We start from the raw sequence: 27896 nt of genomic DNA, 5'->3' as shown, positions 1-27896 counted from the left end.
CAAGTAGATAAGGCTAAATAACCCAATCTCCGAGTGACAGTTATTTCTGCCAACGCAGCTTTAAGATGATTCCTTATATGGTCAATCTGACGCTGTTGAAAATCAACTATAGTTTGGAGGTGATCTAGTCGGTTAGGATTATCCTCTGACAGATCCTGCTCTACCGCCCGAGTAGACGATGCTAATGCTGCTAAAGGTTTTAATACCCTTCGGATGTCTGTTTCAATAAACGCAACTCTGGTATCCTGAACCTTAAGAGTGGTAGGCCTTGACGAGCCTGTCATTCTCTGTATATCCTCATCCAAACTATGTGCCTGGTTTGCTGCCTCAAAGCCATGTATAGGAAATTCATCTTTCCTAAATCTGGGAGGTCTGAATGACGGCGCAAGTGTCAGCCTGGAGAAGTCCTCATCCAAAGATCTAATCATATCTGACATCATAGGGTCAATCGGAATCGACGTGGGATGTGTCCAAATAGTATCTTTTTTATCCACCCCACTACCCGGGGAAGGTACTGAAATGAGGCGGTCAGCTACCCAATCAGGTACTTGAGCCAGGCTAAGGTGAGTATTCCATTCGTTCGCGGAATCTCCCTCCTCATCATTAGAACCATCTGATGAATCAGAACGACGTTGATGTGTACGTCTTGATGGTGAACGACTTCTACTCCGATGTGCAATATTACCTCTGACCGAGGGCTTAGATGAACTGCCTGGTGACAAGGAATGATGAGTTGATGTCCAAGTACGAGCAGGTGTACTGGTACTACTCAACGAAGAATGTACTGTATTATGACTCATAATAGGAGTGTTATACACATTAGTCACTGGAGTAGGTGGTAAAATATGTGCTGTAGATGTATTTGATGCAGGTGTCTGATACATAGGCATAGGCGTAGGCATAGACGTAGACATAGGCGTAGGCGCAGGATACAGTTGTGTCATAGACTGCTGCCACATTGACTGTAGAAAATTTTGCATCCAATTAGTGTTTGGAATTGGCATAGGCGCCTGCGCTGGGAACGTTGGTACAGCGCTAAGCTGATCGTGCGCTGCTTGCGTAATATCATACGCTGATAGCCCTGGGGCCGATGTCCCTGTAGAAGCGCTTGTGTAGTAGGGCTTGGCTGCGCTTGGCGCAGGCATATGAGGCGCAATGCTCAATGGAGACCTGAGTCTAGCTTGGCTTGGCGCTACCCCCGACAACGCATCTTGAGACGCTGGCGCACTGTCTGCAGCCGTAACAGATGTAGAATTCTCCAAAGACTGCAAATTAGGTGCAATTATAATACGCCCAACATTCTCCGGGAGAGAAGATTCCGGTGGCATGTGCACCTCCGCGGTGACAGTTACGGCCGACCTATTATCCCTCATAGATAAAGGTTGCGTCGTAATGATCGAATCCTGTCCATCGCTCATTCGCGATAGCGATAAAGACATTTTCCTTTTCTCAAGACGTGATTGCTGTAAAATACGTTTGTGAGTAACTTGCCTATACCTCGCGAAACTCGTTGGAGAGAGGTTTATACAAAAAACACATTTAGAATTTGGTGCACAAATTTGTGTACACGACAAACAACGTGGGTGAGGATCTTGAATAGATTTTTTTCCACGACAATTAGTACAACGCGCAAGCATAAGTTACGCAATAATATACTAGAAGAAAACGGGACTGGAATTTACTGCCGTAGATAATTTCTCGGCAAATTTTGAACGAGTTGAAAGTGTATAAATGCTTGAATATATGCAACTCAATGAACCGCCAAGGCTAGTAGTATTTAAAACAACATATGAAATATGTTATACATACCTAGCCGATAATTGTAAACAATTGACTACCTTTGCCAAGCAAACAATTGTAACACAATTCAAAATGGCGGGGAACAGATAGCACGTGGCGGGAAAAGCAAAAAAGACACGTCTTTTTTTCCCGCCTCAAAACATCAAATACAACTTCACAACATGTTGAAAGTAATATGAAATGTATACATCACCCATCGCAGAAGAATTTTAGAATGGTAGAAGAATTAGAAGGTCTAAATAAATCCAAAAAACGAGAGCTCCGCTGGAAACGTCCTAGCTATGTCGCGACAGGCAGTGATGTGAAGAGTTGACCTTTGGTCATGTGAGGTCACAGGGACAGCGACGGGGTATGTAATAGTGGGATTACGAACAGAGCCATTCACCCAAGGACCATCGCCGGTTAGCTGTCCCAGTTTTTTTTTGTCGCAAGGTAAGCAGTGAATGCATTAAGGAGTAATGCAGGATAAGTAAAAAATCTTCTTTTCAGACCATGCACATTACTATACTCATTCACCAGCCCCTGGACCAGAGTGTCAGTGACAAGACAGCAGTCCGACATGTACCAAATGGTGTTGGGTAATGGTATTTTTCAAACCCTTGACAGACAAATAAGGTCCATCTGTTCCTGTTTGAAATATTTTCATGAGGAGAATGCCATCGGCATGATGAACAGACTTACAGCCAGATCGAGTGTTCCCACGAAGATGTTGATAGGGCTGGACATGTACATGTCTGCTAGCCGCTGGACATCTTGAGGCCAGGTGGCGCTGCCAACAGAACCAACATCAGACATTCTCACCGATTTGTTTCCACAAATATAAATATTTGAAGGACACCTCACTCAGTATTGTTTGTTTGTTTGTTTGTTGTTGAACGCCGCACTCAGCAATATTCCAGCTATATGACGGCAGTCTGTTAAATAATCTAGTCTGGACCAGACAATCCAGTGATTCACATCATGAGCATCGATCTACGCAATTGGGATCGATGACATGTATCAACCAAGTCAGCGAGCATGACCACCCGATCCTGTTAGTGGCCTTTTACGACAAGCATAGTCGCCTTTTATGGCAAGTATGGGTTGCTGAAGACCGAATCTTCACAGGTCTCTCTCAGTATTAATGTGTTATTAACAGCCTGGTTTCAGTGAGAGGGTAACCAGGGACTACTCTGACCCATGAGTGCTCAGATTACACAGGTAATATTTCTTGCGCCTTCAATATCAGGCAAGATTAGGGGTTGCACAATATTCACGTACAGAATAGGGGTCATTTGGCTTCATTGAGTTAGAAAGAGCATCATGTAATAAGCTAACTATAAATAGACACACAGAGCTACGAGCCAGGTAGGTGGTCCTATTTACAGGTGATGGAGGGACATAGTGAGTGAGTGAGTTGGGTTTAACGCCGCTTTTAACACTATTCCAGTTATATCGCGGTGTGTCAGCTTCATGTGGGAGGAAAGCCCGAAGTGATGCAGATCTTAGACGTTTACCACTTCGGTGAAACCCACAAGCACGGGTACGGTGTTGACAAACCTAGAAACATAATCGGGATTTGAACCCACAATCATAGGTTTCTGGCGTGTCCAAGGGATGCAACTCTGCACTGCGAATCGCGGCGCCTTAGACGAATGGGCCACCTGTGCCCCCGATGGAGGAACATAGAGTATGCAAAACCTGGGAAGTACAGACGTTAATTTGAGTTTGGCAAAGACAAAATAGCAATACACATCATCGGTGCAAGATGGAACATGAATAGCAAAGTCACATGCTGTAATCACGCGACCCTTTCATGATCAGTTCTTCATGAAAAGACACTGGGCATTGGTAGGTGCTCGGTCAAGGGGTTCTACATTGAATATTTTCTGAGACGGTTTCTGTGCAGATTATTACCTTGTCATTACCGTCTGTCTGTCTCGTCTGATGTCCAACAAAATCTTTCGGATTTCAGGTTCAAATCCCATGTCCAGCATTCTATCTGCTTCATCAAGAACCTGCAATAAACACAAACTCCATTGGACCCAGAACATTTGTTTGTTTGTTGTTAAACACCACACTGTGCAATATTCCAGCTATATGACGTCGATCTGTAAATAATCGAGTCTGGACCAGATAATCCAGTGATTGACATCATGAGCATCGATCCACGCAATTGGGATACTATGACATGCAGCAACCAAATCAGCGAGTTTGACCACCTAATTCCATAAGTCGCCTTTTATAGCATGCATAGGTTGCTGAAGACCTTTTTCACCCCGGATCGTCACAGGTCGGGAGACGGGACAAGGTAATGAGTCCACTCATTCATTGTATTTCTATGCTTTTTTCTAAAGTTGATTATTTTAAGTTTTACATTATATCCCAAGAAATGATCTTTGTGTGTTTTCCGTATCACAAATATCTTATATAAGGAATAAAAAACATGTATTATGCTCACCAAATATATGGTATTTTACGGTACAGAAACTCATAATCTCTATTTATCAAAACAATAAGGAAAGACTATTAGAATTAAGCCTCTCATGACTTGTATTGTTGGTGTATAATGCTAGCAGTACATTCAGACAGACAACAGCAGGTGTCTGGTTAGCCCCGAGTCCTGAGCTGTTTTCAACTAACCAGATACGTAACAGACTTCACATCTACGATGCCATTCATGATGAGATCGTTGAGTCGCCCTGGTGTGGCTACAATGATCTCCACACCTCTTGTGACCACACTGATCTGGCTTCTACGGTTGCCGCCACCATACACGACCACACTGAAAATAGGAAAGATGACAACTGACCACAAACAGGGATATATCTTACAGGAACTACACCTGCAAAAGAACGGCACTGTTCTCACAAAACCATGCATCATTCATACTGAATGTAGCAAGAAGACAATATAACATTGGAGAGAGAGTAAACCACTCACGCTGCTTCCCTCATGGTTTATTCTCCCTGCTGTGTTTTATTGCACGATAAACAACTCCAAATCGTTTATTTCTTTAGTAAATGGATGATTATTAGCTGAGTTTACTAGACCGAACAGTATTAACTGGGGTCAAGGACCAGTGTTTACAGTCACGGACCGCTGAAGCTCTGCCAGTGGGAGACAACACACGAACACGTACCTGCGTATGCCCCTGTAGTTGATCTTCTTCACCTCCACCTCTATCTGCTGGGCCAGTTCTCGGGTCGGAGACAATACCAACACATTGGGGCCGCCTCGCTGTTCTCTGGGGCTGTGAGTGAGTGAGTGAGTGAGTGAGTGAGTGAGTGAGTGAGTGAGTGAGTGAGTGAGTGAGTGAGTGAGTGAGTGAGTGAGTGAGTGAGTGAGTGAGTGAGTGAGTGAGTATGGTTTTACGCCGCTTTTAGCACTATTCCAGCAATAACATGGCGGGGGACACCAGAAATGGGCTTCACACATTGGACCTATGCGGGGAAACGAACACAGGTCTTCGGCATGACGAGCGAATGCTTTAACCACTGGGCTACCCGATACAAAGGAGGGAGTAAGGAAATCATGTTTCACTGCAGTCAGCAATACTCCAGCCATATCACTGCGACATGTAAATACAGTAGAACATGGATATAACGAACTACAAGGGAACGGAGAAATAGGTTTGTTTTATGTTTTCGCTCAGAAAAGTCCGCCATCTTGGATAAAACTCAACACAATACACATAATTACAGCATTGACTTGTATTAGCAGTGATCACTTCATAGCATTCAATTAATGACATTTCATAACATTCATTTAATAACATTAAAATTGTAACATTTATGGAACATTGTTTATCAAATATGTATTTAGCATTTCACGATTAACATACAGGAAGACATTTAGTGGGTGATTGAAAAATGTAATAACCCAACTAAAATAGAAACCTTAGAGTAAAAACTAAATTGCTCAAAAAGTTATCTGGGGCTCTGCTTTGATGACCTTATATTGTTGGGAACTTGTTCTTACCCGGACACCCACAAGGTGTGACAACACAGTAGTTTCTATATAAATGGCATAGTCAAGTATGACAAAGATGACAGTGGGTGAGTGAGTGAGTTTGGTTTTATGCCGCTTTTAGCAATATTCCAGCAATATCATGGCAAGGGACACAAGAAATGGGCTTCACACCTTGTCCCCCTGTGGAGAATGAACGCCTTAACCACTAGGCTGCCCCACAAAGATGACAGAGCGTTTGACAGTCCACTGTCTTCAACACTATTTCAGATTTATGACTGCATGTCAGCTTGACATGGGAGAAAAGCATGAAATAATGAAGGTCTTAGATGTTTACCTTGGAAAAATCGATACTTATTACTAAGTGTGCGATTGTGATCGATTCTTGTATCGAGAAGAAAAAAAAAATCGCCATCCACATTGCATCGGTGTATCGTCCAACTACTTTTCTCAGGCAATGGCTTTGAAATTATTGTGCAGGCAGTGATATTTTTTGTTAGGTTATCCGAGCTAGTAAATATTGTCTACAATAACTTCGGGGAAATCATGTTGTTCTTTAGGATTGAAGCATTAAACTGCCGGGGTCGTGTGTTCGAGACGCGGAATATCTGAAGATTATACATGCGGCAGACTTAATGATGATGTGGGCGGTGCCCTTATATTTTTTAGCCTTAGCTATTCCAAAGCAATAAAACCAGCTACTATGGTGACCATGTTACAAGTTCACAACTCACACGGGCTGGTTGTCAATGTGGATTAAAGCTGGGAGGAGAAAGGCCAAAGTCTTTCCGGTACCTGTCTAAATAGAAACAGTTCCATCTGAAAATCAACTCAAACAAGTATTGACAGTTTATGTTTCTAAATCACTTGATGTTGCAACAAATTGGATCATAATTAAGTTCATCATGTCTTAACACACACATATATTGTTTGACATCGTTCCAGAAAACTCCAACAAATGGATGAGATTAGGATTTTGGTGCAGGACACCTACCTGTGCTATTCCTATAAGGTCGAGTCCTTGTAACAGAATGGGCCATGCTTGTTTCTGAAGAAACAAAACAAAAACAGGTTAGATGAAGAATTTCTACATGGTGGTTAATGGACACAGACACAAAAAATCAACCAAGTCACCGAGCCTCACAACTGGATCCATTATGTCGACCACCATAGGTTTCTAGGGACCAATTCTAACCTGGAACTCCCATGGGTTGTCTCTGTCTTGTCTATTTCAGCATGAATTAAACTTAATAAACAGTTTATTTATATTCTGTTTGAAATGTGCTGAATACACACGTTATTGGAACCATGCCTGTGCTGTGATATGTAAAACCATATGTTGTATAATTCTAAATTTTGAATTTCAAAGCATCAATCCGGGGAGATTCTCAACTAAACATGAAACCGTACACCATTCTGACACAACATGTTTACAAAACAATACATCATTTGAACAACTCACATTTTGACAATACCTGTTTCACTGTTGACAACCTACTATGTGGAAAGTGTGACTGTCGCCATGTAAGGCACTATGTTTACCGAACTATGAACTAACCACTTTTTCTGCATGAAACAAACTTTTGATAATGTTTAGTGTTTCTATACACATGGAGCAGATCAGCTCGTACGACTGAACTCATTGTCAGATGTTGATTAGTTTACAAAAGGTTTGTCAGAAACTGATTTGTCGACCAGAAGAGTAGGGTACAAGTGGAGAATAGAACTCGGGTCTTCAGCAGGACAAGCAAACACTTTAACCACCAGGCTCCCCCACCGTCTGGCTGTAAGGTGAACACATGTTTAGTGAATGTACAACAATGTAGCAAAGTGCAAGTACTGACCTGTATTGGTGATGGCTCAGTGAACTTTTGATTATAGATCTGTTGTAGGATCTCAGCTGTAAAGAAACTACTTGTATTAATATGAAATAATAACCAAACACACTGTTGATATGACGAAACAGGTCTGAACAACAATCTACGCCATTGGGGTAACGATGATATCTTACCTGGCTATTACAACAAGCATGAGGTACTGGGGAACTGCTCTGTATTTCAAACCATCTTTTACTCAAGGAGTGTAAACTTCCACTGACATACTAGGGGATTGTAAATAAGGCTGAGCCCTCTAAATAAATTCCTGTCTTCATTGTTTTACTAAATGACATTCCAGGGACACCAACAAGGACAACAATTTCTTACGGTAATGCTGGAAGGCTTCCTCAAAGGTCCTCACAGGGTTTGGCACACGTTTCTCCCCGCCTTCCACAATAATGTTGTTGTTCTTCTTCCTGTTGAAGATGGCACATATCAATAACATCAGTAGACTACCCAGGACCCAAACAGAGGCAAGATAGTACACAGACAGGTCAAGCAGATACAGTCAGGTCAAGCTGATACAATCAGGTCAAGCCGATAATATCAGGTCAAGCCAATACAATCAGGTCAAGCCAATACAATCAGGTCAAGCCAATACAATCAGGTCAAGCCAATACAGGCAGGTGCAGGTCAAGCCAATACAGTCAGTTCAAGCCTATACAATCAGGTCAAGCCCATACAATCAGGTCAAGCCGATACCGACAGGTCAAGCTGATACAGACAGGTCAAGCCAATACAGTCAGGTCAAGCCAATACAGGCAGGTGCAGGTCAAGCCAATACAATCAGGTCAAGCCAATACAATCAGGTCAAGCCAATACAGGCAGGTGCAGGTCAAAGCCAATACAGGCAGGTCAAGCCAATACAGTCAGGTCAAGCCAATACAATCAGGTCAAGCCAATAGTCAGGTCAAGCCAATACAATCAGGTCAAGCCAATAGTCAGGTCAAGCCAATACAGGCAGGTCAAGCCAATACAGGCAGGTCAAGCCAATACAGGCAGGTGCAGGTCAAGCCTATACAGTCGGGTGCAGGTCAAGCCAATACAATCAGGTCAAGCCAATAGTCAGGTCAAGCCAATACAAACAGGTCAAGCCAATACAGGCAGGTCAAGCCAATACAGGCAGGTGCAGGTCAAGCCAATACAGTGAGGTGCAGGTCAAGCCAATACAATCAGGTCAAGCCAATACAATCAGGTCAAGCCAATAGTCAGGTCAAGCCAATACAATCAGGTCAAGCTAATACAGTCAGGTCAAGCTAATACAGGCAGGTGCAGGTCAAGCCAATACAGGCAGGTGCAGGTCAAGCCAATACAGGCAGGTGCAGGTCAAGCCAATACAGGCAGGTGCAGGTCACGCCAATAAAATCAGGTCAAGCCAATACAGTCAGTTCAAGCTAATACAGTCAGGTCAAGCTAATACAGGCAGGTGCAGGTCAAGCCAATACAGGCAGGTGCAGGTCAAGCCAATACAGGCAGGTGCAGGTCACGCCAATAAAATCAGGTCAAGCCAATACAATCAGGTCAAGCCAATACAATCAGGTCAAGCCAATAGTCAGGTCAAGCCAATACAATCAGGTCAAGCCAATACAGGCAGGTCAAGCCAATACAGTCAGTTCAAGCTAATACAGTCAGGTCAAGCTAATACAGGCAGGTCAAGCCAATACAGGCAGGTCAAGCTAATACAGACAGGTCAAGCTAATACAGGCAGGTGCAGGTCAAGCCAATACAGGCAGGTGCAGGTCAAGCCAATACAGTCAGGTCAAGCCAATACAATCAGGTGCAGGTCAAGCCAATACAATCAGGTCAAGCCAATACAGGCAGGTCAAGCTAATACAGTCAGGTGCAGGTCAAGCCAATACAATCAGGTCAAGCCAATACAATCAGGTCAAGTCAATACAGGCAGGTCACGCCAATACAATCAGGTCAAGCCAATACAGGCAGGTCAAGCCAATACAGTCAGGTCAAGCTAATACAGTCAGGTCAAGCTAATACAGTCAGGTGCAGGTCAAGCCAATACAGGCAGGTGCAGGTCAAGCCAATACAGGCAGGTGCAGGTCAAGCCAATACAGTGAGGTGCAGGTCAAGCCAATACAATCAGGTCAAGCCAATTCAATCAGGTCAAGCCAATAGTCAGGTCAAGCCATTACAACCAGGTCAAGCCAATACAGACAGGTCAAGCCAATACAGTCAGTTCAAGCTAATACAGGCAGGTCAAGCCAATACAGGCAGGTCAAGCTAATACAGGCAGGTCAAGCTAATACAGGCAGGTGCATGTCAAGCCAATACAGGCAGGTGCAGGTCAAGCCAATACAGTCAGGTCAAGCCAATACAATCAGGTGCAGGTCAAGCCAATACAATCAGGTCAAGCCAATACAGGCAGGTCAAGCTAATACAGTCAGGTGCAGGTCAAGCCAATACAATCAGGTCAAGCCAATACAATCAGGTCAAGCCAATACAGGCAGGTCACGCCAATACAGTCAGGTCAAGCCAATACAGGCAGGTCAAGCCAATACAGTCAGGTCAAGCCAATACAATCAGGTCAAGCCAATACAGGCAGGTGCAGGTCAAGCCAATACAGTCAGGTCAAGCCAATACAATCAGGTGCAGGTCAAGCCAATACAATCAGGTCAAGCCAATACAGGCAGGTCAAGCTAATACAGTCAGGTGCAGGTCAAGCCAATACAATCAGGTCAAGCCAATACAATCAGGTCAAGCCAATACAGGCAGGTCACGCCAATACAGTCAGGTCAAGCCAATACAGGCAGGTCAAGCCAATACAGTCAGGTCAAGTCAATACAGGCAGGTGCAGGTCAATCCAATACAGGCAGGTGCATAATCGTGTCACCTCCTAGAACAAGCACAGGTTCCTGAGGACCAACTACCTTTCTACCATCACAACCGTGGACAACACATACTACCGCGTGACAACACATACCATACCTGATTTCTTTCACTTCTCCTGGATGCATGTTAGCGACATTAGGATCTTCAAAATAGAAATTCTTCTCCAAAGGCGGCAGACCTACAAGAAGAAGGTGGTTTACCTTGTGACACAATGTGGAGTCAGCAATATTACAGCCATATCACGACGGCCTGTAAAGAATGATGACCTGGCCACGAACACTAGTCGTCAATAGCATGAGTATAACGCTCTCTTAAACCCACTTCGCCCCAATTATGTTTCTAGGCTTGTCAGCACCATACCCATGCTCATTGGTTTCATGAAAGTGATAAACATCTGAGGCCTGATCACTTCAGGTTTTCTTACCAGAATGCTGTGACATAATTTGCATACAGTTCAAAGCAGCATTAAATCCATCTCACTCTCTCTTAAATGTCTCAACTACTATCGTATTTTCTTGAGTAAAGTGCGCACTTTTTTTCCCCCAAAACACAGCTGTGTGGAAGGGGGTGCTCTTTATACACAAATTATGAGTTTGGATGTTTTTTCCCCCCATTGAAAGACATTACCGTGAGCACGAAACACCGGAAAAACCATGTCAACAAAGCTATACCGAAGTACTCAAAATAATCATGTAATTATACTGTCTGGCTATAAAAAGTGTTCTTTGCATATCTGGACTTATGTTTGTAACTTATTTCATTAATTTTATTCAAAATTCCTTTTAATATTGTTTTTATTAATTTCGGCGAAATCGTGTCTGAAGCGATCGGAAGATCGCACAACTCACCGTTATTAACAGCAACCATGGTCAGAATACCGCTATTGACGCCTTGAAACAAACTTTAGTTGACAGAGAATGGATACATATATCATAAATGACATACTTTGACTCGTTAAAAGTCATATTTGTTTTTGTTTGACGATTCTATGTCAACATGAAATTCTTGCGATCACGCGATCACGTGCGCGTGAGCCTTGACGGTGACTGGGCAGACTGGTTCCATGTAAAAAATAATACCCGGTAATAGCGATCAGCTGCTTCGCTTAGGGTTATTATTATTTTAAATGTGTTTAGTAAAGGCTGCATATAATTAAGAAAATAATGGAATATATTATTTCTGATAAAAAAGATAGTTTCAGATACAATTTTTGCCGATCCTTGCATTAAAAATCCTATAAAGTTATATCATTGGGTGTGTCTTGACCAAATCACCGGTCGCTTCCAAGAAAACGTGTGTACAACTGATTGCTGTTTCCGGCTTCGTTTACGAGAAAATACACAAGGTAATCTTAATCCCTGGATATAAAACAATGCCTAGCAGAACAATAAATACTATTTAATCGGTAAACAAACATGTCTGGTGATTTTTTATCTCAAATTTCGAATTTGTACTGACAAAGTTTCTCATCACCCGTTCGTTTGCCGGACTTCGCTAAAAGGGTACGGTGTATTTTTTTTCTAATATTCAAATTTCTTTTTTTCCAAAATATTGAACCCGCTAGAGGGGGTGCGCATTATACATGGGTGCGCACTATACTCAAGAAAATATGGTATATACATGATTAATTTCACCTCAGTCCCCAGAATCCCAATGGAAGACCAGTATCAAATGGTTCACTATTATCTTTTTACATTGCTAGATACGGTTTTCGGAAAATGCAACTTATTACTTTCATGTTTGTACCTTCAAATTTCTTTGCTTCATTAGCCTCTTTGGCTGCTCGAATGATTCCCCAGTTGATCTTTGGTTTCTCCGTCTCTTCTCCATTTCCTGCAAGAAACGCAATACCTTCATCTTATTATTGACCTCCATGAATACAAGTGAGCCGCTCATAGCAAATGGAATCGCAAATTAGGTACAGTACATTTGGTTGGTTGGTTTGTTGTTAAACGCCGCACTCAGCAATATGCCAGCTATATGATGGCGGTTTGTAAATAATAAAGTCTGGACCAGACAATCTAGTGATTGATATCAGCATCGATCAACTCAATTGGGATAGATGACATGCATCAACCAAGTCAGAGAGCCTGACCACGCGATCCCATTAGTTGCCTCTTACGACAAGCATAGTCGTCTCTTATGGCAAGCATGGGTTGCTGAAGACCTAGTCTAACTCCGATCTTCACGGGTAAAATCATGACGTAAAGGAAGTAGATGAGCTGACAGGAAGTGCAAGGAATAGCGACAGTCACAGGCATTCACAGAAGTATATGAAAGCTGTCACATGAACAATTTTAGCTTTTTGGTCAGCTTGCATATCCCAAGCAACCAATTCCTCAGTGAACCGACATACTGTTATTGTAAATTTTACATTATATTGTATATTTATATACTAATCCTATCTCACGCTATGCATGTCTTCCTTCTTCTTTCGATCATAGTTGGAAACATGCCTGAACAAGGTATCCAGATTCTAAAAACAAATCACCCGAACACTGCCAGCATCACCATGGTCACCACCCAAGCAAATGGGTCACGCACTGTAATCCCATGCACAGCGACCTACACGACCTGATCACATGACTACCCCTGCCACATCATTCTCTTTCTTAGAGCTAACAGGCTAGAGGAGCTCTGGCGTTGGGTGGCTGGGGTGGCTGGGTGGGCATATAGCATGTGAGATAGGATAAGGAAAAAATATATAATTTAAGATAAAATTTACAAATGTTTAAACTTATCCTATCTCACACTATGCAGTTATCCCAAAGTTGGAAAGTGAGGTGCAGATACCCTAGCCTGTAAAATACTACAACCATGAGACACAGACTGACTGACTGACTGAGTTGGGTTTAACGCCACTTTTAACATTATTTCAGTTATACCTCAGTTGATGCAGGTCTCAGACGTTTACCACTTCCGTGAAACCCACAAGCATGGGTATGGTGCTGACAAACCTAGAAACATAATTGGGGCGAATCGGGATTCGAACCCACAATCATTGGTTTCTGGCGTGCCCAAGGGACGCAACTCTGCACAGCAAACCGCGGCGCCTTAGACGACTGGGCCACCCATGCCCCCCATGAGACACAGATGAGGAAGCTGGCGTTAAATAGTGAAGTAAATATAACATTTAACCACTGCCTAGTGTCATAAAGACAATAACTCATGAGCGGGAAAACACACCATAACAGGCGATACAATCCCTATATGTTAGTCGGACGTAACAGCATGAAAGCCAGTATAACATGCGCTATATTTTTTCACATATAACATCGTAACATCAATGACCGTGTATCTGTAAAGAACAATCGATATGACATCCTGAAGGGGTCTCCAACCAATTGAGTCCACAAGACAGGTCACAGCACTATCTCCCACAGACAATAAGGTACGCCTGCTCGGTAACTCTTGAGAGGGGATAAAATCCTGATCTTGAACATTAAAAAGTTGGCAATCTCCTTGAGCAACAGATTGAACAAATGCCGAGGAGAGAGTCTGGTGATTCCGTGCAGTACGTAATTGAGAGCAATGTCAATGTAGACTGTTATAAAATCTCCAAACCGACATAGTTAATCCGATCTAGGTCAACTTCTAAGTAATGCTTCTAAGTAATGCCTATCAAACAATTTAACTGATCTAGGTGATGCGTAGGTGAAAGAGTGAGTGAGTGAGCGAGACACTATGGTTATACATCCCTTGTAGCAAAAATAAAATAAGTAATGGTTCTTCTATAAACATCAATGCAATAGAATAACCAGTCTTGATCATACAGTTCGGTGGGTGGTCGGCTGAATAGGGGATGACTGTAGAAGGCAATCGTTTAACCTCAAAAACACAGGACGTGCTTGTCGAAAAGGCGGGGAAAATAGGCTGTGAAGAATGAAAACGGATAGTGCATGCTCCGTCATCAATAGGGAAGTCATAGTCAATGTGGTCTTGAAATGATAAAACGATGGAGGATTGATCACAATGGAGAGCCAGTTCCCTTAGGTTTTTTGGTTGAAGCGTCACAGGATGGGTTGGCACAGAAGATTAGGAAGCAGAGACAACAATTTGGGACAGCTCAGAGAACGGTGATCCACACGAGTGACCGACAAAGATAAACATCTATGAGAAGAAGAGGATTTCCATGGTGATGGCGATCAAAGGGTTGTTCCCGCTGAGGAGAGAGGTATAAACAGTGCGGGAGCATAAGGACAAAGCTTAAGGATAACCACGCCAAGGAGGATATGATGCTAAGTGGGAGGAGTAGCTCTCCCAGCAACATTGGTGGTCTGCATAATCGATTTACTGATAAGGATACCAAGCGAACAAGTCCAACTGATGACAATCATAGGAGCAGCAACGATCTCTGGAGGACTGGAAGTACCCAAAGTGAAAGAACACTCGACTGAGTCTGTATAGGAACCCTCCTTTGAGTCACGTCAAACAGGATTTTTAGGACAATCCCCAAACTGTCCAACCTGTAAGAGTCAATCCTGAGAGAGACCAGGAGACCCGGCAAAACAATCCTAAGACAGTCAATCCTCAGATGAGCGACCCTTAGGAGAGTGATGCTGGAGTGCCGATCTACTTTTCTCAAAACGGCGACTCTTGAAAGTTGGGTGGTGACCATGGTGATGCTGGGACGTGTTTTGGTGATTTGTTTTTAGAAACTGAAAACCTTGTTCAAGCAAGCTTCCAAATAGGATCGCAAGAAGAAGGAAGAAATGCATAGTGTGAGATAGGAAAAGTTTAAAAAGTATACAATATATGTTGAAATATTCTCAAGTAGTTGATCGAGTACCTTCCTTGTTCTAGGGAGTGCACTCATCGTGATTGGTTGAAATAAACACCTGGCGTACAAAGAACCTCACCTGTGGTCATTCCTAATACTTGCAACATTGCCCATGCCACAAACATATAGAAGACATAGAACGCCACACATTACACCACCTTCAAACCTGCAAAAGTTCATCTGCAGTTGACCTATCAAGTTCATAAACTTTGCTAAAAAAATCTGATCGGTGGTTATTCTTAGAACATATGCAAATGGCTGTTGGTATGTGATTGATGCATGTTGATAGGTTTACTTCCCCTCACCTGCATTGTCATCTGTGCTTCCCCAGCCTGTGGATCGCCCACCACCACCGCCTCTGTAGCTCGATGACGAGTCTGAAAATATCACAGTGCAACGATAACGTGAAAACAACACTGAAATACAGAACTTTTTGTATCATGTTATTTTTCTGTCAAAGCTCGATGACGAGTCTGAAAATAGCACAGTGCAACAATAAGGTGAAAACAACACTGAAATACAGAACTTTTTGTATCATGTAATTTTTCTGTCAAAGCTCGATGACGAGTCTGAAAATAGCACAGAGAACAATAACGTGAAAACAATACTGGAAAACAGATTTTTTTTATCATGATGTTATTTTTCTGACAAAAACAGACAGACTGACATAATATGATTTCACATATGAAACTATATGGAAATCTAGCTCTCAGTCAGTGGTCCAGCACAATACAGTGGAGTCTGCACTGACAATATTACTTTGTTTCTTGTTTTATGCTACACTCTGTAATATTTCAGCTATATGACGGTGGTCTGTAAATGTCAATAATCAAGTGACATATCCCGGGACATCGATGCATCGCGATTCACTCAATACGCTACGGTGCCCGATTTGTGAGGTGCTGTATCTCAATTTTTCACGATACGTTCTTTTTAATAAACTTTTATCGCAGCTACGTTTTTAATGTGTTTTAAATGAATTTCAACATAGGGACAATATAATTTTGGTACGTCTTCAAAAGTACAGCGGCTGTGCTAGCTTTCTGATTGGCTGAGCAGTCTCTAAGTCAAACATGTCGGGAAAACCCGACGCTCGTCCTTTACCAGAGAAGCCACCTGGGACTTACTGTGAAAATGGCAAGTTACTGGTACTTAATTAGTCCATGTAGGACTGTTACTTTTGTTTGCTAGCCATTAGATATAAATGGCAGACTATTCATTGATTTGAAATACTCATTACAGTATATTTTTTTATGACTCATGAACATTCATTCACTTACATTTAATTTTTCATTTCAATAAACTAAGTTTCATCCATTTATCTCATGTCTTCTCTTGTCACTATGAGTATCGTAGTGTATCGAGATACGGATCGTATCGTGACTCAGGTGCATCGTTGCAGTCCTAGTCTGGACATCAGTTGTCTCTATGACAAGCATGAGCTGCTGAAGACCCAGGATCACACAGACAACAAGTGGAAGATATGGTGAAACGTAAACTGACCGAAGCAGGATTCCGTGAGTTCCTTTATCATGTCCTCAGCCTGTGTGCGAGCGTCAGCACTCCCCGTCAGGACCACGATAATCTTCCCTTCTTCTGTCTCATTTCTTGTAACCTGAAATTGGAGGTGAGGTGAGGTGAGGTGAGGTGAAATGGGGTTTAACGTCGCGTCCAAGATTATTGCACTTATATAGCGACGTGCATGTATGTGTGTGTTTGTGTGGCTGCTTGTACTAGTCCGGACTGACGCCGATTTATAATGCTAGGTCACTGAGATACCATGCCGCAGTTTAACATGAATACCCCACTCAGACACAGTATACTGACTCCGAGCCGACCAGTCCTTGTTTTAGCCCCTTAATGCCAAGCGCCAGACAGGGTAACAACAAGTACCATCTTTAAACGTCTTTTGGTATGACGCGGTCGGGGATCGAACCCCGGACCTTCCGCTCTCCGGGCGGAAGCTCTACCACTAGACCATGAAGGCGGTCTCCTGAAATTGGACCAAAATCAGGATAAACATGATAAACTCAATCCATAACTTGCCTGTGAAGAGATCACCCGTTTATTAAACATACAGCTGTATTACACATTGTGTATCATTACATTGTGTAATATCAAAACGCGTGCTTATATACTACAGGAACAAATGTCACCAACAAATATTGAAAACTCCTAACATCCCTGGGCTTATTCAACGACATTGTGAGTAGAGATGATAGATCATTGAAAGGAGCTTATGCACAGTCAATGACCCAATTATCCCTCTTGCTAGGCTGAGGGCATATAGCATTGTTTCGCTTGTATCTTGCAACAAAATTTCACAAATTACACCATTGGATATTGTGACATGATTGTAATCTTTGTGGTTCAATGAGGCGATCGCAATGCAATAACAGTTATATGTTTATGTATACGGGAGTTACGACAACCTTAGTGCTGTGACAGCTTCATGGAACAGACCACTGCTAATGCAAAAGGTGAGCCGTTGTATGATATATACTTAACTTAATACGTGTCCACTTATGATGTTTGAAGTATTTTTCTGTTAAACTCATTTTGATAATGCTGTGGATTTCCTAGATGTCTGCATGTGCACACACAACAGTGAAATTTAAACAAGAGTCCTCAGGAGATGACATGTCCCCCAGTCTGGTGCAATTCAGAAATGGTCTTTGGCTACTTATACCTTACTTTTTTGTTCATTGCCTTTGGATACCTTCAGTTCAGTGAAGAAGAAATAACGCTGTTTAGTATTTTTCATAATCCCAAATCATTTCATCACTAGACTGATCTGTATAGCAAGTTTTATCAAGAAATATTCAACGTTTTTTCAGTTCTGGTCTGAAAACGAGCACTACCCTCATTTTCAGTTAAGTCCAACTTGCCGTTATGAAAAAAGAAGAAGATTTTTTTTAATAATTATCTCAAATCACGAAAAGGCACCAGTTCACCACCAGACTGATCTGTATAGCAAGTCTCAACAAGAAATATTCAACGGTTTTGGAGATGTGCCCAGAAACGGAAAACAAATTGTTTACATCATGAAAAATCATGAAAACAAAACAAAATAAAAACAATACAAAAATCCCAAATCATCAAAAGGCACCAGTTCCTTACTAGACTGATCTATAGAGCAAGTTTCAACAAGAAACGTTTAAGGGTTTCTGAGCTCTGGAAATGGAAAATGGACGGCTGACGGACGGACAGACGGATGGAAGTTGCTGAACGCTGGGGGATAAAAAAGTTATGAACAGCAGCAATACATGAAATACTTAACTCACTCCCGTGTAATACCAAATTATGAAACTCGTAAACTATTCACTCATTTCATAACATTGCTATTACACGGAAGCTTGTTTAGTATTCTATAAATAGCCCATGAGTGACTATTGTGAACAGTATTTCACGTTTAGGCCAGCATCAGGGCTTGGATGTTTACCTTTCGGCCATGTATAGGGAAACAAACCCAGAAACATAATCAAAGCGAACCTGGACTCGAAACTCGCCATCTAGGTTTGTGGCATGCCTAAGACACACAACACAAATTTTGGCCCTTGACCCTAAACTCAGTAGCAACTCAGGATTCATGAATCATAAAGTATATTCAGTGTCCCCCACTAAAATAGCACATGAAATGGGGTCGTTGTTTTCTGATCTTTGTGTCAGTTCCACCAACTCCTGAAGGACCCAGCGACTATATTCATGATATTGACAACAAAGCTTGTCTGGTCGATGCCCTTCAGTTTGTTTTCTTTGTTTGTTGTTTAACACTGCACTCGGCAATATTCCAGTTATATGACGGAGGTCTGTAAATAATCGACAATCCAGTGATTTACATCATGAGCATCGATCCACACAATCGGGAAACGATGACATGCATCAACGAGCCTGACCACCCGATCCCGTTAATCGCTTCTTACGACAAGCAAAGTCGCCTTTTACATCAAGTATGGGTTGCTGAAGGCCTATTCTACTCCGGATCTTCACCAAGTCTGTGCTATTCTGATCCTGCCGACAAACACAAATCTGCCCTAAATGTTGCTGAAAGGTATACCTTGATCTTTGCTCCACTTTCATCCTGCAAGTCTTGTATCTTGGATCCCCCTCTACCTGTAATAAAGGCATGAGAATGTTTGTTTTAGTTAGCTGGGGGGCTGGGGGGACCATATCATCTATGCATATTTTGTAATGGCATGTATCACTAAAGTGAACCCTTGACGTAACAAAAATTTTCAGATCCACAGAAAATTCTCATTCCTGGTAATACGACAGAAAATTGAGATCAATAATTTAGAGAGCAATTTCACTGGGAATAACAATGAACCACATTTTAATATATCACAGCACTGCACCTTAATGTTTATAAGAGCCAAAAGTGGCTGAGGTTTCAGTGAGAGTGGGTTGTTTTCATGGACTTGCATCCTCGCTTATGGAGAAACGCTCTTGCATCAGCATCAACTACATTGTACATGTTTTGATAGTTCACTTCATCTTACATCAATATTGATGACAGTGAACCTATCTCATAAAAATGTAGACACGAGGTCAGGGACACAACCATACCAATTATTCTTCCAACACAACTCTGGTCCACATGAATTTCTGTTGTTTCTGAGCTTGAGCCCTTGTTGTTGAACATCCGCGTCTTCTCTCCATTGCCTGGAAGTACAGCAATCGGCTCAGTATATCCTGCTTGTATTAGGAATCATGGCGGTACATGTTCAACGTTTGTGTGTTGCTTTATACCACTGTCAGAAATATTTTAATATATTTCAGCAGCATGTAAATATTCTAGTTTGGCCAGAAAAAACACATGAGTTTGTTCATTTGATCAATGTATGGGATGAGGTAAGGTCTGCCCAGGAATGCATAGATGAAAGCACTTTTTTAAGTAAACCTAACTTCCACAATCTAAGGTAATATTTTTAGTTCGGGCTGTACTGACACTTAATTGTGCAGACATCTTTGACAACTTGATCCGTACTTCATATCTTATTACACAGGTGATATTGATGCAGTCTGCGCCAACAAGTTTAACACTACAGATGTTAGCATAAATTTAAGTAGAATTTCGGGTTATCATATGGGTTATTATTAGCTGAGCTTACTAGGCTAACAGGATTTTACTTGACATGGGCTTTGGATTAGCAGCTAAAGTCACAGACTGCCGATGACACCACAGGGGGACTGTACATGTACTTAAACGTTCCGGTAAAAGTTTCACTCACCTACAGAGTCTGCGTTTCCATCATTGAAATCCCAGTCTGATGATCGTCCGCCACCTCCTCCTCCTCCTCTGTACCCTGAGGAGTCTGAAAATATCCCAGTGCAATTAAAAGGTGAATATAATACTGAAAGATGGTTCGGAATCTCTCCAGTGTAAGAAGAACACTTCAAGTAGGCTGTATAATACCTAGAGTGCGTACAGAAGGCTGTGAGAGAGAGAGAGAGAGAGAGAGAGAGAGAGAGAGAGAGAGAGAGAGAGAGAGAGAGAGAGAGAGAGAGAGAGAGAGACACAGAGAGAGAGAGAGAGAGAGAGAGAGAGAGAGAGAGAGAGAGAGAGAGAGAGAGACACAGAGACAAAGGGTGATACTCAATTTCCACTAGTCTCCATATACAACACCAAGGAATACTCTGTAATAGGTTCTACTACACCAAATCAGAACCAGTTTGGACAGTGCGGTTTTCGTAGGGAGCCTTCAGTGCAGATCGAGAGATATCTGCAGGCTGTGATTGGAGGATATTCTGTAAGATTTTTATGTCTTTCAAATGTACATCCATCCAGTTATTAAAACTGACCATGTTTTTCTATATTTAGTACTGTCTTTTTCAACATGATGACTTATGCTGAATGTGACCACAGCTATTTTCAAGTAGGTGACATTTGATGCGAAACTGGGGGTGGTGTGTTTTGCTTCCGGTAATCGGAAAAGGAGCTGGCTAAGCTAGTCATTTTCTATTTTTTTTATTGCTGCTCTAAGGCCAAACTGTGCACACACGTACAGGTAATAGCTGTTGAATGCTTAGTTATTTAAAAAAAAAATATAACGTTACTATAGAAGTCTATGGGAAAACATTTGGTTGTGTGTAACCTGTAATAGACCAGGTTTAACTCACCATTAAATGATTCTGTGAGTTCCAACCTGGAATCCCCACAGGGTCAGTTCATAGGTATTTGAAAAAGCCCACAGCATCCAAGCAACACTATAATACATGTCTATCATCATATTCCAGGAATGATTTTAAAGTGGTCACCAAACCACAATTTTATTACTTCAAAATAATGGTACTGAGATCTTTAAACCTGTAAAACAGTATCGTCTCTTACCATTAAATGATTCCGTGAGTTCCTTTATCATGTTCTCAGCCTGTGTGCGAGCATCAGCACTCCCCGTCACGACCACGAGAACCTTCCCACCTTCAGTCTCATTTCTGTTCACCTGAATATTTCACAGCAATTGCTCAAGCTGAGTTGTAGTGAGTTTAGTTTAACACCACTTTGAATAGTATTTTAGTGATATTGTCAGCTTGATGTGGGAGGAAATCCGGAAGTGATGTGGTTCTTAGATGCTTACCACTTCTGAGGGGAGTAACTCTTTCACATATTTTGACAAGAAATCTTGTCTGGCTTGTGCTACGTTAACCCTCTTACTGCCAAATGTATTTGAGAAATAAACAACGAAGGGGAGAATGGAGAATTAACCATGAGCAGCACTAAGGAGAACAACTCACTACCCTCTAAAAAATAGCAACATCCAATTCATGAGGTCGACAATGTTCAAATCTCGAGAAATGACATCATGATAGCGCAATGGTTTATTGTGAAATAAACCATACCTCGACCTTCATTGTTCTTTGTGATCTATCCTAGCTATCCTATATATCTGCATAAAAAGAGTCACAAAATAATACCTTGATTTTTGCTCCACTTTCATCTTGAAGTTCACGTATTTTGGATCCACCTTTACCTATAACAGGGATAGAGACGAGTGAGATTGTGTTTGTTGTTTTACACAGTCAGCAGAATTCAAACTGCATCAGTGTGGCCATCTTCCCAGGCAAGGGTGTTAACAGACTCCATGTCACATATCCCTTGCATTTGCTTCAAACAAAATGGTGGCGGTCAGTCAAGACGATCTGCTCGTTAATCAAGATCTATATTGCAACAAAACAGGCCCTACCCCTCGAAGTGCATCAATTCACTTGAGCACCTTGATTAAAAACATGAAAAGATTTGAAAAATATCTGTTGATGCCAAGTTGACGGTACACATGCTTTGCAAATCCTGCTGTCGACCTAAATCTGCACGTTGAAATCCATGTTGTTTGCTAGTTTGTTACACGATTACACGATTTTGATTAGGACTATGCATAGACTCGTTTGTCCAGCCAAAATGTAACTCCATTATTCCAGCCCGTAAATCCATTATTCCAGCCCGTAACTCCATTATTCCAGCCCATCTTGGCTAGAGTGGAAACTGGCGTTTTATAGTCAGTTTACTCCCTTGCCTTGGAAGATATGTATTTGTATTCAAGAGCCTCAAAATTGACTGGTGACAGTTGATTTATTTTTTATATTTTACGCAAATACGCAGTTTATCTGTAGCTGTGGTATGATGACTCTCATTGAGATGACCCACAAAGTCTGACCACCCAACTCAGGAAATAAGGCAGCCTGCAAATAATCAAGTCTGGATCAGACAAACCAGTGATTGATGTCCTGAGTAAGTTGTTTTTTAGGCTGCTTTAAACAGTATTCCAGCTTAATGTGGGAGGAGAGCCCAAAGTAATGCAGATCTCAGACGTTTACCACTTCCGTGAAACCAAAAAGCATGGGTATTGTATTGACCAACCAAGAAACATAATTGGGCTGACCGGGATTCGAACCCATGATCATAGATTTCTAGCGTACCCAAGGGATGCAACTCTACACAGTGAATCACCGGTGTCCTCCGATTAGCGCCATGAACATCGATCCACGTAGCCAGGGTACGATGACACCCTATTAAGCAAGTCACCGAGCATAACTATCAGTACCATTGGGTCGCCTCGTATGATGAACATTGGTTTCGGGGCCCCTGTTCTAAACCACAATTCCCAAGGGGCCGGCTCCTTCCACAAGCATCAGGTACAAGGGTACCAATTCAGACCTGGAATTCACTGGGGCAGTTTGTTGTTTAACGCCGCACTCGGCAAGATTCCAGCTATATGACGGCGGCCTGTAAAGAATCAAGTCTGGACCAGACAATCAAGTGATTGATGACATGATCATTGATTCACGCAGTTGGGATACGATCACATGCATCAACCAAGTCAGCAAGGTTGACCACCCGAACCTATTAGTCGCCTCTTACGACAAGCATTGTAGCCTCTTACGGCAAGCATGGGTTGCTGGAGACCTATTCTAACCCACATCATCACAGGGTCACTGGGGCAGTAAGACAGTGAACGAGTTTACCTGTGTTTCAGTTATACCACAATTTCCATCACTGCAACTACACGCACGCTACATATAAGACACTCAAGGACCAAAGTGTACCAATAATTCTTCCAACACAGCTCGGGTCCACATAAATGTCTGTTGTTTCCGAGCTTGAGCCCAATGTCTCCTCTCCATTCCCTGAAAGAACATCATCGATATTTAAAAGTACATACATGAGAAGACAAAAAATGGAGAACATGAGAAGCTTAAATGACAATGAAACATTCTTCATTATTTTCTCTCAATAAGAAGAAACTTAAAAGCAAAAGAAATTGAACTTTTCTGCAAAAATCCAAACAATCTTGCCAGTCATTGAACTAATAGTGCAACTAGTTTTTTCATCAGACTAAAAATGATTTTGATTGACCCAAACGATATTCCTTCATGTGGCATGTCCGAAATGTCTTGCATGACAATTTTTATTACCATCTGTAAAATTGATACACTAGAGTTAACTGTCTGACCTGCTGAAGACCCCCATGTGTCCTCGCTGCTGCGTCCCCAACCTGATCGTCCACCACCTCCTCGGTTGTTCCCAGCGGACAGACCTGTAGAACATGTTGACTTGTTTGTTTGTTGCTTAACGCCATTCTTAGATATTCACCACTTTGGTGAAACCCATGAGCAGGGGTATGGTGATGACAAACCTAGAAACACAATCAGAGTGAATCTGGGATACAAGCCCTAGATCACAGGTTCCTGGCACACCTAAGGGGTGTAACTCTACACTGAATTGCAGCACCAATACTGAGGACCTATTCCAACCTGGAATCCCCACAGGGTCAGTTCATAGGTATTTGAAAAAGCCCACAGCATCCAAGCAACACTATAATACATGTCTATCATCATATTCCAGGAATGATTTTAAAGTGGTCACCAAACCACAATTTTATTACTTCAAAATAATGGTACTGAGATCTTTAAACCTGTAAAACAGTATCGTCTCTTACCATTAAATGATTCCGTGAGTTCCTTTATCATGTCCTCAGCCTGTGTGCGAGCATCAGCACTCCCCGTCACGACCACGAGAACCTTCCCATCTTCTGTCTCATTTCTGTTCACCTGAATTCAACAAACTTAAGGCTGCCAAACACACCAGGCTTTATGCATAACAAGATGTTTAAAAAAGAAGGAAAAAGAGAAGAAAGGATTTCAATATGTTGTTGCAATTACTTTAATTCACAAGTATACCTCAAAGCTTTGTTTTGTTTTTGTTTGTTTGTTGTTTAACACTGCACGCAGTAATATTCCATCTATATGATGGTGGTTTGTAAATACTGTAGTCTGGACCAGACAATCTAGTGATTGACATCATGAGCATCGATCCACGCAATTGGGATACGATGACATGAATCAACCAGGTCAGCTAGCCTGACCACCTGATCCCGTTTTTTACGACAAGCATAGTGGCCTTTTACGGCAAGCATGGGTTGCTGAAGACCTATTCTACCCTGGATCAAAGATAACAAACATTCCACTAGTACAAGCAACATCCTGTCCCATATATGTGTCCAGGAGCAGACAATTTACATATTTCATAACTGCCTGCCTCTGTTATCAGCACCAAGAACATTGAGCTGTTACTAAACATGCGTAGGTTTTACCAGTCTTGTATTTATATCTAACAGTATGACTGCTTTGTATAAAATAAACATGTCACATATGTACATCTTCGAATCAGCAATTGAAATTGAATTGCAACAGTTGGACAACTGAAAAGACATTAAGTGAGTGAGTGAGTGAGTGAGTGAGTGAGTGAGTGAGTGAGTGAGTGAGTTGGGTTTAACGCCGCTTTTCACAGTATTCCAGTTACATCACGGCATGTCAGCTTAATGTGGGAGGAAAGCCCGAAGTGATGCAGGTCTCAGACGTTTACCACTACGGTGAAACCTACGAGCACGGGTATGGTGCTGACAAACCTAGAAACATAATCGGGGCGAACTGGGATTCGAACCCACAATCATAGGTGTTTGGTGTGCCCAAGGGACGCAACTTTGCGCAGCGAATCGCGGCGCCTAAGACGACTGGGCCACCCGTGCCCCCGAAAAGACATTAAGTGAGTTTGAAAACTCCAATACCTTGATGTTTGCTCCACTTGAATCTTGCAACTCTCGTATTTTCGAACCACCTCTACCTGGGTTGAGCAAAAAATAAGGTTAGAGAATATACATGTACAGTGATCCCTTGCTACAACGCTACCTTTGGGGTCCAAATATTTAATGAGCATTATAGACGATCAGCGGTTTAACGGAGGTGGAGTCTTTTTAAAACCAGATGTGATAAGAATTGGATTAAATTGCGGACTTCAGTTCGGATTTGTTGACTGGTATTTCCTGTGTTATGTGATCAGATGATAATGTTTTTTTTGTTTATATGGGGAAAACATTGTGTCATTGGAAAACTAGAGTTTATTAAAAATGTAAGTAAATTTGAGGAGCCATGCTTTACCGTGCGCTGTAACCGAGTTAGCGCTATATTGAAGAGCGCAATTGCGAGGGAACACGTACTGTAAGTCATGTCTTTAAGGGAAAGGAATTTGTACCAAGTTAATGTTTCAATGACCAAATAGAGGAAGACACAAAACTTTGAAGTAAGCAAGTAAAGGTTTCAGTGTCACAGACTTTGGAGCCGAGTCTCACTTTTTTTCAGGTCTACTGGTAAAGTCTTATGTTTTAGGTGAGGTGAGGTGAAATTGGGTTTAACATCGCGTACAAGATTGTTGCACTTATATAGCGACGTGCATGCATGTGTGTGTGTGTGTGGCTGCTTGTCCTTGTCCAGACTGATCCCGATTTATAGTGCTAGCACACTGAGATACCATGCCGCAGTTCAACATGAATACCCCACTCAGACACAGTATACTGACTCCGAGCCTTGTTTTAGCCCCTTAATGCCAAGCACCAGACAGGGTAACAACAAGTACCATCTTTTAACGTCTTTATGTATGACGCGGCCGGGGATCTAACCCTGGACCTTCTGCTCACCGGGCGGACGCTCTACCACTAGCATGTTCCCAAGACAAGTGAGTTAACTGACTATAAAAGTCCAGTTTCTACCCTTGCCGAACTAGGCTGGTATTATGGAGTTACATTTTGGCTGTGCTAATGAGTCTATGCATAGTCCAATCAAAATCGTGCAACGAAATTGAAATCCGGTTCGTAAACTGTCGTGCTGATTTCGATCGATTGCAGGATTTGCAAAGCATATGCACCCCCAACTCATTGTTAACAGATATTTTCCAAATCTTTTCATGATTTTAATCAAGGTGATCATGAGATTTAATGCACTTTGCGATATAAGACCCGTTTTCACACAAAATAGATCTTGATTATCGATCAGATCATCTTGACTGGGCACCGCCATTTAGCTTGAATCAAATGCAAGTGAGGTGGATTCTGATTGGTCAATGGGAGAGGTTTAGAAGGGACATAATTCGTAATAACCACTGGTGGCGCTACGATCGAGCCAAGGAATTCAAGCCTAGTTCGGCAAGGGTGGAAACTGGACTTTAAAAGTCAATTAACTCTCTTGCCTCGGGAAGATGTACCACTAGACCACAGAGGCGTTTTATGTTTTAGGACTGAGGTGAGGGTGTTGAACACTGTCTTCAGGTACATCAATTAAAGCACAGGGACAGGTTAATTGCATGATCCTTCTATATATTATTATCTTATGAATCTATCTTTAGCACAAACATGTGCGTTGGGTGCTCTTTTGTATCAAACCAGTTAATTTGAAGTGTAGACAAACATTAAAGGGGCACTGATCTAACGCAATTCCCCCGGACTGGTTGTTGCCTTTGTTATTGTTTTTTCCCAGTGAGTACCCGGATGTAGAGCAGAAATCTAGACTAGCTCGCGACCTCTGTTGCGCCATTCGTAAGCGCATTAGTCACTTTTATGGATACCGGTAGTAATAAGAGCGTATGGTCACATTGATCAACAAAATGAAATACAGTTTTCGAGATAATAAGGAAATGTAGGTATTTTTGTGGGTAGCATCGGTAATGGTGACGAAGTTTTGATAAGTCACTTGCTTGGTAATTTTGCGATTTTCGTTTACACTATTTTGACTTGCAACACAAAGTAAATATTTCATCTGAGCATTGCTTTTTTTATAGTGTGTATATTTTTTTACTGTCAAAATGTGTAACATATTTATTA

General features: G+C 42.0%; 1 protein-coding gene across 1 annotated transcript in view; it reads right to left on the bottom strand.

Annotated features, from left to right (window-relative positions):
- Positions 1-27896, bottom strand: part of LOC139479229 (probable ATP-dependent RNA helicase DDX43) — a 45574-nt gene that overhangs the window by 15318 nt on the left and 2360 nt on the right. The window contains exons 2-22 of the mRNA XM_071262084.1: positions 25812-25867; positions 24684-24795; positions 24198-24281; positions 23791-23871; positions 22165-22220; positions 21581-21692; positions 20481-20564; positions 19816-19911; positions 19307-19362; positions 16753-16864; positions 15555-15626; positions 12216-12302; positions 10566-10647; positions 7953-8041; positions 7593-7648; positions 6743-6796; positions 6483-6547; positions 4922-5032; positions 4423-4564; positions 3697-3797; positions 2482-2569 (exon numbers count right to left, since the gene is read on the bottom strand). Coding sequence (XP_071118185.1) covers positions 2482-2569; positions 3697-3797; positions 4423-4564; positions 4922-5032; positions 6483-6547; positions 6743-6796; positions 7593-7648; positions 7953-8041; positions 10566-10647; positions 12216-12302; positions 15555-15626; positions 16753-16864; positions 19307-19362; positions 19816-19911; positions 20481-20564; positions 21581-21692; positions 22165-22220; positions 23791-23871; positions 24198-24281; positions 24684-24795; positions 25812-25867 — 1796 coding nt within the window. The remainder of the gene's footprint in view (positions 1-2481; positions 2570-3696; positions 3798-4422; positions 4565-4921; positions 5033-6482; positions 6548-6742; positions 6797-7592; positions 7649-7952; positions 8042-10565; positions 10648-12215; positions 12303-15554; positions 15627-16752; positions 16865-19306; positions 19363-19815; positions 19912-20480; positions 20565-21580; positions 21693-22164; positions 22221-23790; positions 23872-24197; positions 24282-24683; positions 24796-25811; positions 25868-27896) is intronic.

The sequence above is a fragment of the Haliotis cracherodii genome, unplaced genomic scaffold (genome assembly GCF_022045235.1).
Source record: "Haliotis cracherodii isolate W230 unplaced genomic scaffold, xgHalCrac1.p SCAF_4, whole genome shotgun sequence".
Taxonomy (NCBI): Eukaryota; Metazoa; Mollusca; class Gastropoda; order Lepetellida; family Haliotidae; genus Haliotis; species Haliotis cracherodii.
This window is presented reverse-complemented; position numbering and strand designations above follow the sequence as displayed.